General features: G+C 35.3%; 1 protein-coding gene across 2 annotated transcripts in view; it reads left to right on the forward strand.

The window, feature by feature from the left end:
* The window catches only part of LOC126777051 (uncharacterized), a 99,080-nt gene extending 81,271 nt beyond the window's left edge, over positions 1-17,809 (forward strand). For both annotated transcript variants that reach the window (XM_050499904.1, XM_050499905.1), the window contains exons 5-13: positions 2,614-2,763; positions 5,807-5,902; positions 6,778-6,891; positions 7,895-8,061; positions 8,882-9,086; positions 11,712-11,870; positions 12,427-12,497; positions 12,818-12,991; positions 14,010-17,809. In XM_050499904.1, coding sequence (XP_050355861.1) covers positions 2,614-2,763; positions 5,807-5,902; positions 6,778-6,891; positions 7,895-8,061; positions 8,882-9,086; positions 11,712-11,870; positions 12,427-12,497; positions 12,818-12,991; positions 14,010-14,193 — 1,320 coding nt within the window. In that variant the 3' untranslated portion in view covers positions 14,194-17,809. The remainder of the gene's footprint in view (positions 1-2,613; positions 2,764-5,806; positions 5,903-6,777; positions 6,892-7,894; positions 8,062-8,881; positions 9,087-11,711; positions 11,871-12,426; positions 12,498-12,817; positions 12,992-14,009) is intronic.
* The last annotated feature ends 750 nt before the right edge of the window (positions 17,810-18,559 follow it).

The raw sequence follows: 18,559 nt of genomic DNA on the forward strand, positions 1-18,559 counted from the left end.
CTTATAGTGCCAATGTATATGGGTGCTTGTCACCACTTACAATACACACAGGTGGCCTTTGGTCAGTCTTCCTAAAGATTATAATTAAAAAAAAAAAAAAACTTCAATCGTTTTATGTCTAATATTGTATAGTATAATGATGATTCAAAAGTGCTCGTATATAAATTATATTTTAATTTGATTTCATTTGATTCGAGTCGAGTCCGTTGTCTTGTTTGTTTAAAATAAGTAAATAAAAAACAACACGCCTGTGAATGTCCCACTGCTGGGCTAAAGGCCTCCTCTCCACTTTTTGAGGAGAAGATTTGGAGCTTATTCCACCACGCTGCTCCAATGCGGGTTGGTGGAATACACGTGTGGCAGAATTTCAGTGAAATTAGACACATGCAGGTTTCCTCACGATGTTTTCCTTTACCGTAAAGCACGAGATGAATTATAATCACAAATTAAGCACATGAAAATTCAGTGGTGCTTGCCCGGGTTTGAACACACGATCATCGGTTAAGATTCACGCGTTCTTACCACTGGGCCATCTCGGCTTATACCTATGTGTAGCTGTTCGTAATCACACATATAATGCTTTGTGACAAACTTACTAGTTAACTTGATGTCAACATTTTGTGCGAGCCCAGTAGTAACAGTAACAGCCCGTGAATGTCCCACAAAATAAGAGTCCACAATGAATCCACACAAAATAAGAGTCTATTTCAATTCAATACGTCGCATTAGAAAGAAAAAACCGCCATAGAAAGGTTTAAAATCGTCACAGGTCCTATGGACCGACATCACCGTATCGTAACAGCCTGTGAATGTCCCACTGCTGGGCTAAAGGCCTCCTCTCCTTTTTTTGAGGAGAAAACAATTCAAAATTCGCACTACTTAGTATTGCTGTGTTCCGGTCTGGGGAATGAGTGTGCCAGTGTAACTACAGGCGCATCGACGATGTTATACAGTGCCAATTCTTACAGTGCCAATAGTCTTACAGTGCCAATTGCCAGTAGCCGAAATTCGATCGTAATGTATATATATATAAAAGAATAATCGGCTGACATATCAACGCCCAGCTCAAATACTGGGACTAGTGCCATGAAAATTTGCATACGGGTTCCTTTTGCACACTAGACAAGCCCAAAGGATTTTTTGAAAATTTAACCCCTAATGTAGTGATAAAGCGCATCCTAAAGTTCGTGTGAAAATCCTTCATCTTTGAAGAAAGAGCTACGGAAATTGGTATTAGCAATTCTGAAGCGGTGAGCGAAGCAGCGGGTAAAGCACTAGTTACTAATTATAAATGAGACTTAGATACGTACAATACGGTGTCTATTATTTTTTAGATATTTTCAAGTTATAATATCTTACCGCGTTTTCGGGATAGTAGTAATATAACCATCAACAAAATTATACGTATTTTTATGTTAAACATAACAACTAAGGTACTTACAGCATGCAAATTTAAAATAGTTAACGTAAAATAACTTTGTATATAAAATAATTTTAAAAATTATTATATACAAAGTAATATAAAACAAAAAAGAACGTAAAAATATATAATTATATTTTAACTACATTTACTTCGAGAATTTTCGTGTAGTAAAATTTTATTTACGATTCCAATTTGCTTGGGTTAACAAGTTTTTTTTATTGACGTATATAACGCTCGAGTCGAGATGGCCCAGTGGTAAGAACGCGTGAATCTTAACCGATGAACGTGATTTCAAACCCGGGCAAGCACCTCTGAATTTTCATGTGCTTAATTTCTGTTATAATTCATCTCGTGCTTTTCGGTGAAGGAAAACATCGTGAGGAAACCTGCATGTGTCTAATTTCATCGAAATTCTGCCACATGTGTATTCCACCAACCCGCATTTGAGCAGCGTGGTGGAATAAGCTCCAAACCTTCTCCTCAAAAAGGGAGAGGAGGCCTTAGCCCAGCAGTGGGACATTAACAGGCTGTTACTATATATAACGCTGACGCTGTGCGGCTTTATTCTAGCTTGTGTACACCAGGGTTTATTTATTCTACTGTGTGTACACCAGGGACACGAAACTACTACCGGTAGTGTTTACTAACGAAACGTATTTTAAATAATACCTTACGCGTTAAAGGTCGATTATATATGTGTGATAATATGCAAATTTTATGTAATTATTGACCTATTTTTTTTTTAATTCAACGATAAATATTAATCAGCCAGGCGAATATTATAAAAAAAAAATGTTGTTACAGTCTGTTTGTTATGTGTATTGAAATCGGATATTGAAAAAACATTGATATATATACGGAAAATTTATAAATGCAGCAAAAATAGAGTCGCAAGTTTAAACAAGTAGGGGGTGATATTTGAGATAAAAAATGTAATTATTTCAAGTTTTTTTTTTTTTATATATTACAAACTAACTATTAAGGAATTAACATCTGATAACATAGATCATATCGATTTATATATATGTGTGTGTGTTAAATCATGACCGGAAATGCTACAAGTTAGTTTCTTTTGCTATTATAAAAGGTTCCCAAATTCCGAGTAGTCTCTTAGAAGGTGTTATATATCCTTGGTGACGTGACAATATGTTTAATGAATAAGAAATCTAATTAACTTATTCTGTCCCCAGGTTTTCCATCTCCGCGACATCCGTTGGGAGAGACCGAGGTTCATCTCGAAGTCGTTCCTAGCGTTCGTGACGTTCAACGTTATCAGCTACTCGTTGCTGGCGGCGGAGGTGCTGACCACTAACATAGCCGATACATCCGCTGAGAAAAAGGTATTATTATAAAAATATATATATTTTATGCAATTATAAGAAAACTTTGCTTATCTGTATGTAATTTGAATAGAAATTTTTCATGATAGTGAACAGTGACATTATAAGTACTACGACGTAACATAATGTCCTCCAGGCCGATTTCGGCCAAGGCGGCCAATCTCAAGAGAGATTAACCAACTGCGTAGGAGATATTATAGTGCACAAGTGTTTGCGCAAACACACTCTATTCCCTAACTCTCATAATCCGATGGGACGGCAATCCGACACGACCCGAAAGAGTTCAGGCGCAGTACCAACGGCTGTACATGCCTTACGTGGCACGAGAGTGTATACACTTCCAGACTCCGGACTGCTACTGAGTATTTTCTGACAGAAAAACCCAATAATTTTTTATTGGTTCGACCTGGGAATTGAACCCAGGACCTCCGGGTCTGCGGCCTTACATCAAGCATCTAGACCAACGGGGCAGTCATGACGTATAACTGGATCTTCAAATAGCGCTCACATATGTATTGCCATCTTGTCATATTTAGTTTTGATATCACAACAATTAATTCATCCATATAATCACACATAACTTATATGTCTTTATTTTCGTCTTACATATAGGTAACATTTTTAACAATGTTGAAGTAATTACGAAACATCAACTATCGGTAATTGAGTCTTGTATTGTTTCCTGCAGATTAAAATAGATTTATCTTAACTCGTGGTGAAGCGCATCCAATAATGCCATCATTTCAACGTCGGTTGGTGACTGTAAACTAACCCATCATTAAATTAATTTCCATAAAAGTTGGCGTTGGCGTTAGATTGGTGACTGAGCTGTCTGCTTATACTTCTTCTTGTATCTATTGTTAGTAAAAATATTATGCCAAATTAATTGGAAACGCATTTTATGGAGACGGTTTGGCTATCTAATGCTCTGTGCAGCTTTCTCTAATATTAAAAAATAATAATACCAACAGCCCGTTTTAATGAATTACTGATATTCCTATTTACCCCTCTAATTAAGCATACATCTTGTGTTAGGAGTTGGGTCGACGATAGCCCAAGGGATCAGGATAGAACCTGCGACCTTTATCTTTCTAGCTGGCCCGTGAACCATTGTACTATTGACGCTTCGAATAATAATTAAAAAAGAGAATTATATTATTTTCAATAAATATATTAGACAGGAGGAGAAACTAGGAGTACTTTCTAGAAAGTAATTTATATTTTTATAACGAGAATCCATAGTGTGAGATATGCGAATGAATGGTTATATGCTGTATCGCCTCACAATATATTCAACATGTTAAAACAATGCCTTGTTTGTTACATTCCACTGTGCGGTGAGTCAGTAAGTACAGAGTATTCATTCTCATATTTGAAGCCTTCCCTTTATTTATTTAAGGGGGGGGGGACAATACAGCTTATGATTATAATTAACGAAAGTCGTGATCTCTGAGCTGATATAACTGTGGTACGTTATTGGTTAATTTTTTTTTTTAAAGAAGACTTGTAATGCCTTAAACAATTATTAATATTCCTTACCTCTCTAATTAAGAGTACAGACGTGTTAGGAGTGGGGGTGACAATAGCCCAAGGGATCAGAATTGAAGCCGCAAACTATTGACCGTTATAGACGGTTCAATTTCTTTCATTAAATTATTTTAGTAATTGTAACAAGCGATTATAGCGCACGACATATTATAGTGCACAAGTGTGTGCGCAAACACAGGTGCACTCTCCATTCCCTAACTCCCATAACTGATGAGACGGCAATCCGACACGACCGGAAAAGGTTCAGGCGCAGGACCAATGGCTTTACGTACTTTCCGAGGCACGGGTGTATACACACTTTCAACTCTCAGACAGCGGGCTGCTACTTAGAAATTACGATAGAAAACCCAATAACTTTTTACCTGGACCTGGGATTTGAACCCAGGATCTTGGGATATGCGGCCTTATATCCAGCCACTTCTTCCTTCCTTCTTTCTCCTCAAAAAGAGGATAGGAGGCCTCTAGTCCAGCAGTGGGACATTCACAGGCTGTTACGGTATCCAGCCACTGGACCAACGACCGAACAATAAACTACCAGAGCACTGTCAAATAATATTGAATCAAATCAAAGACATTAAGATAACCCCATAGACAATTGTTATATTTTAACTAGTTAGATACATTCCTAACTAATATAAAAATCGGTCCAATATCTATAAAAAAAAGTCGCGCAATAAATTTAGGATGGAAACATTGAATTTTCTATTTTTTAAAGTCGGTTATAAATGATAATTCTAGCCAGCTGTAGTAGTTTTACATGACATCAGTTCTACAGCAGGTAAATTGTGTGTGGGAGTTGTCAATTGTTTAATTTTCCACGTCCCCAAGACCACTTGGCAAGCGTACGTTCCTACGTAGAATGTAAATATGTAATATATACGTGTTATATATGTTTAGTTTTCAATTAGATAACAAAGAAATTATGACTGACTAAGACTCGATAGGTACTCGTTTAATAAATAATTCTATGTAAATCGTTTGGAATGTATAATATATTTTGTGCTTCGAGTGATGTATTTGAATTGTTTGTAGTATTGATGTTTAATACGATATTATGCCCCATTGGTCTGGTGGCTAGCTTATACACAGATCCCGAGGTCCTGTGTTCAGACTTTTTTGGGTTCGGATTTTCCCTTAAGAATGACCACAGTGGCGTAATCGATCAGGTTTATTATATTCCAACTGTCACCAGTACTTTTTCACTGTAACTTTTTCGTACGTCGTCACTCCACCTTTTTTTTTTCACGCAGTGGAAACCTTCAAAAGTGTACCCGGTCCCCTTGTTGATAGAACCCCTTATGTGGGTTCTTAACCACTGAGATGGTCGTCTTCGGCAAGGATTGGAATGGTTGAGGGATCCTTTCGATGTTACGCATAGGGGCCCCTCTCGTGCTGTCGCTCCACCTAGCCTGAGGGTCTCCTCTCATTAATGAAATATGTATTGATCTTTGTAGATTTAAAATAGTTTTAAATTCTAATTTGTTTTTTGTTTCAGAGTTTCTATCAGCATGTCTTCAACGGTTGCTATGCGGTGCTTCTATTCATAGTGGTTATATTCTTCCTCATATACGGAGTTGAAGTATACTTTAAGGTAAAATTTTGTTTTTCTAATCATAAATAGTCGTAGGGAAAAATAACGCCTTGTATGTCTAGTGGCAAGCATATAACCGCATGCCCTGAGATTCACAAAATCTATTTTTTATTCAAACCCCGGTTCTGACTATAAAAGAGATTTTAAAATTTGTGACATTCAACAAATAAATTTGTTTTGAAAAAGTATACACATATAAAAAAAAAATTAAGACAAAATATTTTAATCTTTATAAATTATTATAAGGTCATATAGACAATAATTGGCAGACAAAAGTGTCCTTTATAGGTACAATCAAGTATAATATCTATTTGTTCCATATGCGGTCAGCTTGAGGTCGCACTAATGCTCCATTGTTAAGTTTAATGTCTATGGTAGACGAATGTTATCCAATTCTAAGCCTTATGTTCTCAAATTACGGTTTAGTTTTGTACAGACATAAAATTAACTTATTGTTTTTAATAAATAGCAATTAGTTCATTGAAATGTTTTTGGCAATGTGTTTCGTAGCAGATATACTAACAAGTTTTCACAACAATTTTACTATCTAAAGAAGGTATCTAACTAAAACATAAAGAATATTGTTCGCCTTGTTTTCCTTATTTTCGCTACGAGTTGTCTAAATGCATTTCTATATACATATGCCGGGTATGTTACGGGTCCTGTTCTAAAGCTATAAAACTTCTTTTTCTAAAAAAAAGAGTATTAAAATACGGCCTTTGTTACTCGCCGATAATGAAGCTTCCTGTAGGTAAAAGGTTTTTTGAAAGCGATATAGTAGTTTTCGAGTTTATTCATGACACACAAACATACAAAAAAAAAAAACAAATAATATTAGTATAGATAAATTTAAAATTGTCGTTAATTAATTCCAGCTTCGAGGAGAATTCCTAAGGGAAACGAAGGTATGCACTATCATATCGCCTCGACCTGGTCCGTCCACGGCCGCCGAGGGGGATGATGTGCAGGACACGCTCGTTACTAAACAGGTTAGTTATTTTTGACCCTTTCATAATATCCAATGATAAGCCTATATAAGTTTTTCACTTTTCGCTTTGAAGTTATGATTTATTTATTTATGTATTGATATAAGAAACACGAACGCATTCACAAAATAAAAAAATTAAAATTACGATAACATGCTAATATTATCATATAATAATTACATTACACTCAACTTAAATTAATTATGATGAGAAGAAATACATAACAAAAATAATATTAAAAGTAAATATAACACTATATAACAATCAAACTTAAGGAATTAAATAAATGATGAGGTAACAAATTTTCAGATAGAGTTATTTTCGCATTTGTAATATTAATAATAATATTATTAAATACATATTGTACGGGCCGAGCCGAGATGGCCCAGTGGTAATAACGCGTGAATCTTAACCGATGATCGTGGGTTCAAACCCGGACAAGCACCACTGAATTTTCATGTGCTTAATTTGTGATTATAATTCATTTCGTGTTTGACGATGAAGGAAAACATCGTGAGGAAAACTGCATGTGTCTAATTTCACTGAAATTCTGCCACATATGTATTCCACCAACCCGCATTGGAGCAGCGTGGTGGAATAAGCTCTAATCATTTTCCTCAAAAAGGGAGAGGAGGCTTTAGATAAAAGTAAATAAAGCGACAGCATGTAACTGCCTCTTCTTTTAAAGAAAGTATTTGGAACTGATCCCGACGCTGATCCAGTTATCTCTGCAGCTTTAAACTGGTGGGAGATACTTAACGGACACTAGCAGGTCACGAGGACATCATGAGGTTTCCCTTCGCCGCCGAGCGCGATATCTGTACATCTAAGACCTAAGTACATGAAAACTCAGCGATGAGTCAAATTCAGACACTTGCCCGGGTAAACCCGTAATCTATGTATTCTCATGTCCTAACCACTGGGCCAAAAATGAGTTCTAAGTGTTTTTGGGGTACAATAAGGTATACATAAATTTACATATGTATCGATGTTTCTTTTTGTCCAGGGTATACAAACAGATCTTGCCGATTCCGACGGCTCCGTGGATCCAAGATCAGTGAATCACTCCCAGCTGCATCAGTCACGCGTCGGCCTGGTCAGCCAGGCGCTGATGCTTATCCTCATCGCTGGTTTCCTGGCTTCGGAAACTCTAAGCGAATTCTGGAAGACCAAGTAAGTAGCATTGTGATAAAATATATTCTAGTAGTGACGAAAATTATTTAGTTAAACACAGATTTTTCTCTCTTTCTGTCATCATTGATATATTATTTGAAAGAAGAAGACACACCATTGCCTTACTTACCCTTTCACAACAATGATAAGTAAAACCTTTTGTATTTTCATTGAATATTTACTTATTAAATATTATTACTATACTTACTTAATAATTTAATTTTGTCTAGAAATTCTCAGTACTCAGGAATTTAATTGTCAAAATCAATAGATCCTGGAACATTATTCACACACGGCCATCTGAACACCAGCTAAGCAGAGCTCGTGCTATGGAAACCAGACAACTGATATACTACATATACTACTTTTCTTTTGTAAATACATACTTATATAGATAATTACACCCAACCTCAGGACAAACAGACATGTTCATGCACACAAATATCTGTCCTGGGTGGGAATCGAACCCACAACCTTCGGCGTGAAACATCTACCAACCACGCCAACCGGCCCGTCAACACGTACGTGTGCACTAAAGTATCTCGCGCAGTTGGCTCGTGACCCTTGACATTGACCTCCGTCGCCAAATGATATCGTACGGAAGGACTTCATCATATCAACAATAACAAATGACACAAATTATATTCAATATGCTTTATCTATTTATAAGGTGAGGGCAGGGGGGGGGCTATTACTATATTATTATACAATGATTAATGACTGCGATATAATACACTCGATAATTTGTCACAATCTGTTAGTGCACTCGACAGTCTCATGGCAATCGGTGTTGTATATGTGTGTACGTTTCCATCCGTAGAGTGCCAGTCGTATCTCGGAACTGGCACGACGTGGTGTTCCGCCTGGCCGAGATCGGTGTCGCGCTATGGTTCCCCTGCGTGCTCTGGAACTGCATGGCGCCCGAGCGGCTCTGGTTGCTCAACCCGCGACGGTTGCTCGCGCGGCAGCTCGACGAGTCTCGACTATCGGACCTGCTCGCGCACAAGTTACCCTCGGATAGCAAGGTAATTAAATACTCTTATTTTTTACGTTATAAAAGCTGCCACGTCATGGTGAATGGACCACCATCGCTATATAGACACATGTATGATAGAAGGCACTCCTTAGACCGTCAATACTAATCTTGCGATCTAATATGTCCCTCATTGAAATCACACTAGCTCACTATAAACAATAGAAGGGTCTTTTAATATACTAACAATAATTTAATAAATAAGCATGAATCGTATATTTGTATATCATAATATATTATTTAATACTAGCAAATTATATCTGGTCTATGTATACCAATAGTATGTATATAATAATTGCGTCGTTCATTTGTATGGAATGAAGACAGTTAAGCGAAAACAGTGATAGTTATCATAATTCTATACAAATAGCAGCTAATATGAACGCCATCGTATTAATAATTAAACTCGAACTGGGCACGCTGTCGCATGATGTACAATTTTATTAATTTCAACAGTAATAATACCACCGGTTTAGAATTAAACCAATTAAAAAATTATATGATTTATGTTTGCACAATTTATCGTCTCTAGAATATTGGTTATTGGATTGAGTTCTTTGACTCAAACTATAAAAAAAAAAAACAATATATTCAAGAATTTCCCGCCGAATTTATTTAAATTAAAAAAATTATTTAAATTAAAAAAGCTCTAAAGTAATATTTTAATTACAGAGAACAAAATTTGAATTGTTATTTAAATATTATAATTCCGACCTTATGTTTCTTAAGGGTTGAAAAAAAAATTTAAGCTGCAATAAAAACGGCAATGGTAAATAGTATGTTAACTACTTTGTGAAAAGATTAAATAAGTAGTAAGAAGTAACTACTGAATTGATTGTCGGTTATTGTATTGGAGCAGCGTCGTGGAATAAGCTCCATACCTTCTCAAAAAGGGAGAGGAGGCCAGCAGTGGGACATTAACAGAATCTTACTTTACTGTAAATAATTCTCCAATAAAATATACTTAGTAAAAAAAAAAGAACGAGCCAATTTCAGTTGAATTAACCGAAAAGGTTATAAACTATCGAATTTTGTGGGTTTTATCGTAAATCGAATGCTTCGTCTTAACGTATTACGAAGTAAGTAATCTCGACGAATTAAAAACATTACCAATTTTAATCCCATTAACAATTAAGATACGGAATATTGTTATTAACAAAATGATATATAATTTTGTTTATGTTAATTATAAGTAATGAAATGCGAAGTTAATAACTTTCTTATCTTAGAACGAACGCGATACAATTACACGTATTTGTAAACAGTTGTTCATTCGTTAGGTCATTATTTGCTCATGGCTAGAGATTTGAGACTGTGGTGTTGTAAGTAAGAGTAAAATTTTCTGTTCTTTTTGTCGTTTTAATTTAGTGACGAATAATTAATCTCATACATTATATCTCTGTAAAATCTTAACGGCCAATAGTTTATAATTAATAAATATAGTCACTTGTAATCTGTCGTATAATAATATTAAATGAATGTGAAAGTAACTATGACTGTCTGTGTGTCACCCTTTCACGGCTAAACAACTAAATCGATTTCGATGTAATTTAGTAAGAAGCAAGCTTGAACACCGAAAAAGAACTTAAGCTTTTATTAACAAGCGCGCGAAGCCGCGAGCAAAAACTAGTCTACAGTAAATCGAGTAAATTTGATAGTGTATAATCTTTTAGGTCAGGTTATGTTAGTGTGTTTATGCCGTTCGTAATTTCTAGATTTATTTTAAACTGAAAGTCTTTACAATTATCCGGTATATATACATATATATGACATATATATATATGATTGCAGTATTGGTTTTACGTAAATGTGTTTTTACAGATGTTACAGGTGTTTGTTTAAAGGTTCTGTGTTTCAGGGATTTGTCATCGTTAATCATGTTTTAAGCTTTGTAAATAAGCCTTACAATAATGGTTAAAGTTGACGACCATTATATGCCGTCCGATTTAATACAATAATATTATGTTTCATTATCATTGTGAGGATTATTTGTGTCTTCAGCTTTTACGCTTCTTGTATCGTTGGTTTTGATCTGTGCTTACAATATCTGTTTTCGCTATTGCGTTTTATGTCACTCGTGTTGGTTCAAATGATTTGTGGGATATTTGTCCAAACAAGCCAACGTTAAAATCAATATGACTTCCCAGAATGTGGTGGAGTTTGTCCAACTTTCGTGGCGCGTAAAGGCGCAATTTATAATGGAGCTGTTCCAATATTGGCGTTTGGCTCTTTGGAATGTTTGTTACGCGACATATCTTTATTCCAATCCCGTGAAGTCCATTCAAGATAATTCAACGTCGGTGAGTGTGTTATCCTTTACGTCTCGAAGTCTTTCGAAATTTTCAAACATTTGAAATTGGAAATGACTTTATAATTGGAATGTGTGGATGGTCGCGTTGTATTTTTGTTATTTGTGCACTAACCTGTTAACAACTAATATAAAATGTATGTAAAGAAATACTTTGACAATTAACTTTTTTTTTTGTATTACTGATGATAGACCAAGGAATCAGGATTGGACTGCATTAAAATTGATTTTAATAGTCTCAATTATAAAATGTGAAGTTAAAAATTGAAAGAGTATAAAAATGATAATTATTATTATAAAACTTTCCAGAATGTGGAAACCGATTCGCTCGTGGGCAGCGTCGGCTCGAGTCGCGACTGCTGGATCTGCTACGACAGCTCGAGACCGGAGCCGCTCATCACGCCGTGCCGCTGCACCGGCGACGTGGCCGCCGTGCACCACGACTGCTTGAGGAGGTGGCTCGTGGAGGTACGGACGCATGGTTTTATTTATTAATGTACTAAGTTATCCCTCTGATGCCTTACCTAATGAAAGAAACCCACGTTTCAAAATTCAGCTTTCTAGACTTAATAGTGGTGTTGATACGCAATCAGGTCATTAATGACGATTATGTTTTCCCGATTTTGGTCACGGCGGTTATTCTTAACGGAGAATAACCGCTGACGCAAGGTATTATAGTGATCGAGTATGTACGCCCACATAGTTGCACGTTCTTTTCCATTCCTCTCATAATCCGATCGGAGAATTGACGTGGAAAAAGTGCTTTCCGAGGTACGATATTGTTCCTTTTTGTATGCTCTTTTCTTCTGGCCTACCACCATTTATTAGATATTATACCACAATACATAGCATTGTTGCGTTCCGGTTTGAAGGATGAATGAGCCAGTGTTATTACAGGCACAAGGGATATAACATCTTAGTTCCCAAGGTTGGTGGTGCTGGCTACCGATTACTATCAGGTGGCACATCTGCGAGTATGCCTATCTATCTATTTTAAATAAATACATATGTATTAACCTTTCAGAGTGCCGCGAGTCCCGATGGCTTAAAATGCAAAGTTTGCAACACTCCATATATAGTGCAGGAAACGAACAGGTGGGCTATTGAAACGATTTGTATTAATTTAAAATTGTTTTATGTTGGAAACGCTTATGTCGTTAACGAAGAACGGTTACAAAATCTCTTATGTAATTTAACCCGGTTGGAGGTGTGGATCAAATTTTGGAACTGAATTTTAAACCAGTTCAATAAACATTTTATACGAATTAATATTGATAAATAAGCTGTACATAATGTCACGGGACAACGGAATGCGCTACGAACGTCGATGACGTCATAATGCATACGATTGACCGCCGTGACGTGACGCGCGAATGTGACGTGCAGTAACGTGTGACGCGTGTCCGCGCCGGCAGGGTGGAGTGGCAGCGCGGGTTCACGTGCGGCGCGTGGCTGCGCACGGGGCTGAGCGTGGCGTGCGTGTGCGGCGCGGCGGGCGGCGCGTGGGTGTTGGTGCAGCTGTTCCCGTCGCCCGTGCCGCGCGTGCTGGCCGCCGGCGCCGCGCTGCTCGTGTGCTACGTGGCCGTGCGGTACGCCCACCTCTACTCGCACTTGCGATCTCTTGTCTTTTCTAACTTAGGTCCCCCCTCATGTGAAGTGTGTTACTGGTGGTAGGGCTTTGTGCAAGCTCGTCTGGGTAGGTACCACCCACTCATCAGATATTCTACCGCAAAACAGCAATACTTGATATTGTTGTGTTCCGGTTTGAAGGGTGAGTGAGCCAGTGTAATTACAGGCACAAGGGACATAAAATCTTAGTTCCCAAGGTTGGTGGCGCATTGGATGTGTAAGCGATGGTTGACATTTCTTACAATGCCAATGTCTAAGAGCGTTGGTGACCACTTACCATCAGGTGGCCCATATGCTCGTCCGCCTTCCTATTCTATAAAAAAAAAAAAAGTGCATTTCATGAGCCGGTTGGCGTGGTTGGTAGATACTTGCCTTTCACGCCGAAGGTTGTGGGTTACATTCCCACCCAGGACAGATATTTGTGTGCATAAACATGTCTGTTTGTCCTGAGTCTGAGTGTAATTATCTATATAAGTATGTATTTACAAAAAGAAAAGTAGTATATGTAGTCTATCAGTTGTCTGGTTAGTGCAAGCTACATAGTACAAGCTCTGCTTAATTTGGGATCAGATGGCCGTATGTGAGTAATGTCCCAGAATATTAAAAAAAAAATCCTTAAGATGACAGTCGACTCACAGTGATCAACCGAAAACACAACCAAAAAACCACTACTGGTGGTAGAGCTTTGTGCAAGCTCCTCTGGGTAGGTACCACCCACTCATCAGATATTCTATCGCAAAACAGTACTTGGTATTGTTGTGTTCCGGTTTGAAGGGTGAGTGAGCCAGTGTAATTACAGACACAAGGGACATAACATCTTAGTTCCCAAGGTTGGTGGCGCATTGGTGATGTAAGCGATGGTTAACATTTCTTCAGTACCAATGTCTGGGCGCTGGTGATCACTTACCATCAGGTGGCCCATATGCTGGTCCGCCTTCCTATTCTACAAAAAAAAAAAAAACTATATTTTGTCATCAGGTTCCTAGGCATGAACACGGTGACGGCGTACCAGCGAGCGAAGGTATCTTCGTTGAAGATCCTCACCGACCCGGTGGATCTGATGTCCGACCAGAGCCAGCTGTCCACTATCAGCAGGACGGTCACCGTCGAAATAGCATCGAAGGCGATCCTCGATCAGGCGTTAAAGGGCGATGTCAAGTAGCTCCGGGAAGTTGATGCTGCGATGGTTAAAAAGTTACTCTTTACTGTCCTCTGTGTGTGTCAATACATCGATCGAACTATAAGTACAGTGAAAATTAGTGTGAATTTTGTTTAAAGCGGTAAAAATGAAATGTCAACAAAGTACGCCTTAAAAATTTACAAAACTTCGAACTGTCAAATTTAATTACTAAACTGATTAAAAAAAAAAGTGGTGATTGTTGAAAAGAGCGATGCAAGAACAGTTACTGGCTATTAACGATGTACCGTTGGAGTAATAAGTGTTGTGATGTGTTTGTATCAAGTACAAAGGATGACGTCAATTGTTATTAAATAGACGCATCTGAGGATAATATATTTTTTATAGATTACGTCCCAGTTATATCTAGAAATTATATCGCCTTGATATGGAATGTTCTAGAAGGATACGTTTGTTGCCAAATTTCAATAGACTTCGTATTTTAATGTAATTTTTAAAAGTAAATTCCAACGGCAGGACTAATAAAAATAAACAAACCTCAGATTTTCGTATCCCATAACAATTTGTTAATAACTATTTATTATGAACTAAACTAATTAGTATGAACTAAACACAGTTCTTGATTAAAATACCTTTATATATAATACACTTAACTACTTATGTTTTTTTTTATGTTACTCACAAAGTTCTAATAAGAACTTCACCGACTTTAAAAAAACGCCATTTTTTCACGAATCCATAACTACCATAGATTTAGATCTCGATCAATAATATCATATCAATTCAAGGTCTGAGTTTGTTTATTTAACTTTACTCCTGCTATTTGATTCGAATATATTGAACTATGCGTTCTTGAAGCTTGTACAATTGTACGTTATTTCGTTCTAAGCTATTATTTTTTGGTTGAACGTGTATGTCACTTTTTCGTTATACGTTATATTGAAAATAATTAATTTAATATATTTTCAATATAACGTAGTAGAAAATACATTTTGAATGTTCTTCGATTTTTTCATGAAAGTTATATATTAAAAGTTTTGTACATCTCTTGTCGAAGTGTAAGTTAAAAGATCTCGAAGTCATTATTGAATGTCGAAAAACTATTTTAAGCAAATTTAATTGCATCTTATTGTTATGTTTAGCTTTCCAACGAATAAAACACAGTAATTATTTACAAGTGGCGAATAAATTACTACGCATCTAAAACACGTATAGTTTGAAATTGTTTTATTGAATAAAATATGTTTTTTTTTTCTAAACTATGCTCAGATTAAAGTTTTGACATTTAAATAACGAACGAATATTTAACTGAAATATGTAACACAAACGTAATCGAGTATCCTAGTAAACATATATTAATTCCAATTTTCGTCGTCCTGCAGACAAAATATCTTTAACGCATTTTTATATAATACAAAAACTTTATACGCCATCAAGTGTATTCCTTAAACAAGATGGCCGTCATTGTTTCCCGAAGTTCTCGTAATCACCGATAGATGGCGTTAAACACATGCAAACTTTTTGCACATAATATAAAAAACGATTCCTATCAAATAAATGTATGGGAAGGACTTATAATAATAAATTTGTTCTGCAGGACAACGATGTTCTTTTGTTATTATAAAGACATTCTTCAATGTGATAATATAATATATGTATAATAATTGAGAATAATTTACAATAAAAACCATATCATTGAATGTTTTAAACTTAATATGTAATATATATCCGTATAATCTACGGGATAAAATGGCAATAATCATATTCTATCTGAATACTTAGTTTATTTATAAACATATCCCTATATTGACGGCCTTTTAAATTAATATAAGGTAATTTCAAAATTGATATTCTCACTTCGATTTGGAGCACATCTTGTACCTTTTAAAGTCATCCGTAATATTTTCTACGAGATGCCGTAGAAAATAATTATATGAATCATTGTATTGTATGTATGAGATATACAAATATTTGTCTCTATAAATATAATATACTATCCGTTATTAATTAAATTTAAGTAAATATTTACCATAGATAGAATGGACTAAATATTACCATCGAGCTATGTAATAAAAACAAGAAATTTATTAGAGTTAACCGTGTGACCAGTCTGCAGATTCTTTCTGTCACTGTATACAGATTGGTCAATTTTGTTAGTCTATTCTTGTCTATGGTTACTGGAAATTTTTATACCTACCGTCATCACATGAAACGTAGTTAGTTGTTTTAAAGTATCCACGGTTTTTTGTTTTTTTTTTTCTATTATAATGTATATTAAAAAATAATTTTTAAAGAGGCTCGTAATTATATTGAATACAAATTAGAATTAAATTACATTTAATGAAACATTTATTTTAAATCTTTAATATAATAATATAATTATTTGATTATTATCGGCCTTATTTATAAACGTTGCTTAGCGGCGGTTTAGTTAAACACTGATTTCTTTCTCTTTCTGTCATTATTGATTTGACATTCGAAAGAAGAAGACGACGAATGAGCAACGCTTATTATTAAGGACGTTAATTAATAAATGACTTATAAAATAATTTGCAAATTAGATATGGTATATTTGTGCCACAAACATCGGTGCCAATTAATTGAAATATATTTATAAGGTTCAAATACTAAAGGTTTACAGTATAAACGCATTTAATAAAGTCAATTTAAATATAATGTTACAATAAATAAAGAATAGTTATAAAATTGTCTTTGAATAATTTGTAGAACTTAAAGACAGTAAGCGAAGAATTAAATCTTGGAAATTGTCTATGGTTATGTTATGTAATTCATACTCACATTAAAAACAATAGTATAGTTCCTTTAATCGTGTTTACTAACAAGGCACTGAATTTAAAACGTAATTACACAAATATACCCATTTTCGTGCAAATTATAGCCAATTCCATTTAAAAGAAAATTTTGCATTTTCCGCCTTAAGTAATCTTCTTTTGTTATATCGTAAAGATACTGTAAATCGTAAATAATTAAAAATAATAATTAATTTATTAATAATTAAAAATAATTTCATTTGGAATAGTATTTATTAAAATGATAACGAACTGTTTTCTTGTTGTCTTGGCGCCATTTTTTTATGTTCTAGATATTCTATAATCTGTGCAGTGTCGTAGGATGTACAGTAAACTCTCGATTATCTGTGGATTGGATTGCGCGGCAACCGCTAAAACCTGAAATATGCCAAGAATAAAGACAAAATTGTTTAATTACAACAATTTCAATTTTAAACAAATGTAATCGGCTTAACACGCATTATAATTACAAATATAATAGTAATTAAAATACAATTATTCTATAAAATACTTGAAACAAAAGTCCGTGTTAATAATTCGCCCGCGGATATCCGAGAGCTTATTATTACTTATCTATATTATTTTTTATATGAAAAATCACTAAAATGCAATTGTCAAAAGATTGTTGTAAAAATATTATGTAATAGGAATACGTATGTATAATAATGGTATATAAAAATATCGTAAGTTGCAATAATCATCTTGTTTAAAAGTATTTCGATTTCTATTCTTTTAAATGATTGGAAATAATGTATATAATATAAGAATTTCAAATGTTTCTGTTTATTTGGACTGTCTCGACGATTCAAAAATAAATTTGTTCAACAGTATTTTTTGATTGAATTTTTATTTTCCTAATCCAATAAAATGGTGTGAAAGCCAAAGTCGAGAATTGATGTGTAAATAACAAATGTTACGCTGACGTCATCTAACGCTCGAAATCTTACGCTTACTCGTCTGACGCTCGATGTCACAGTAACCGTGTTCCGAGCGGTAAGATGTTTACACATTAAAAAAATGTAACGGATAAATATATCCTCGAAAACGAAAAAAATAATTATATATATTAGAATTGCAATCTGAGATTCAAATAGATGTTAGATATGAATCAATTGATAATCCGCAGATTCTTCAAACTGCGTCCCAGAAACGAAATCGGACTTTTTCTATGTTTTTGGATCGAAATTCTTTTACGCGGCTTACACTAGTGTAATAACAGTGGCGCTGACCATGTCATATATGCTACAAAATGCGATGCGTTGGATTGGGCGTTCGAAATCGAATTCAGTAGTCACTGATCAGTACTGCGCGAGCGCTTCTGGAGGTAGGATCTATGCCGAATTTTTGAGCGCCAAACCACGCCAAACGATAGTGCGCCTACATATGTACACATGTAGTCTTATTTTTTAATTAAGTTATATATAAGCAAACTCAATCAAAAGAATTAATTATATTTAAAAAACTTAACCTAACGTTCTTAAGAGTTCTAACCTAACTCATAATATTAGGTCCTTACATATGAAATTAGCGTTTTGTGCGAGCGGAATACAGTCATTTTTAAAATATATATATATATATAT

This window comes from Nymphalis io, chromosome 22, assembly GCF_905147045.1.
Source record: "Nymphalis io chromosome 22, ilAglIoxx1.1, whole genome shotgun sequence".
Lineage (NCBI taxonomy): Eukaryota > Metazoa > Arthropoda > Insecta > Lepidoptera > Nymphalidae > Nymphalis > Nymphalis io.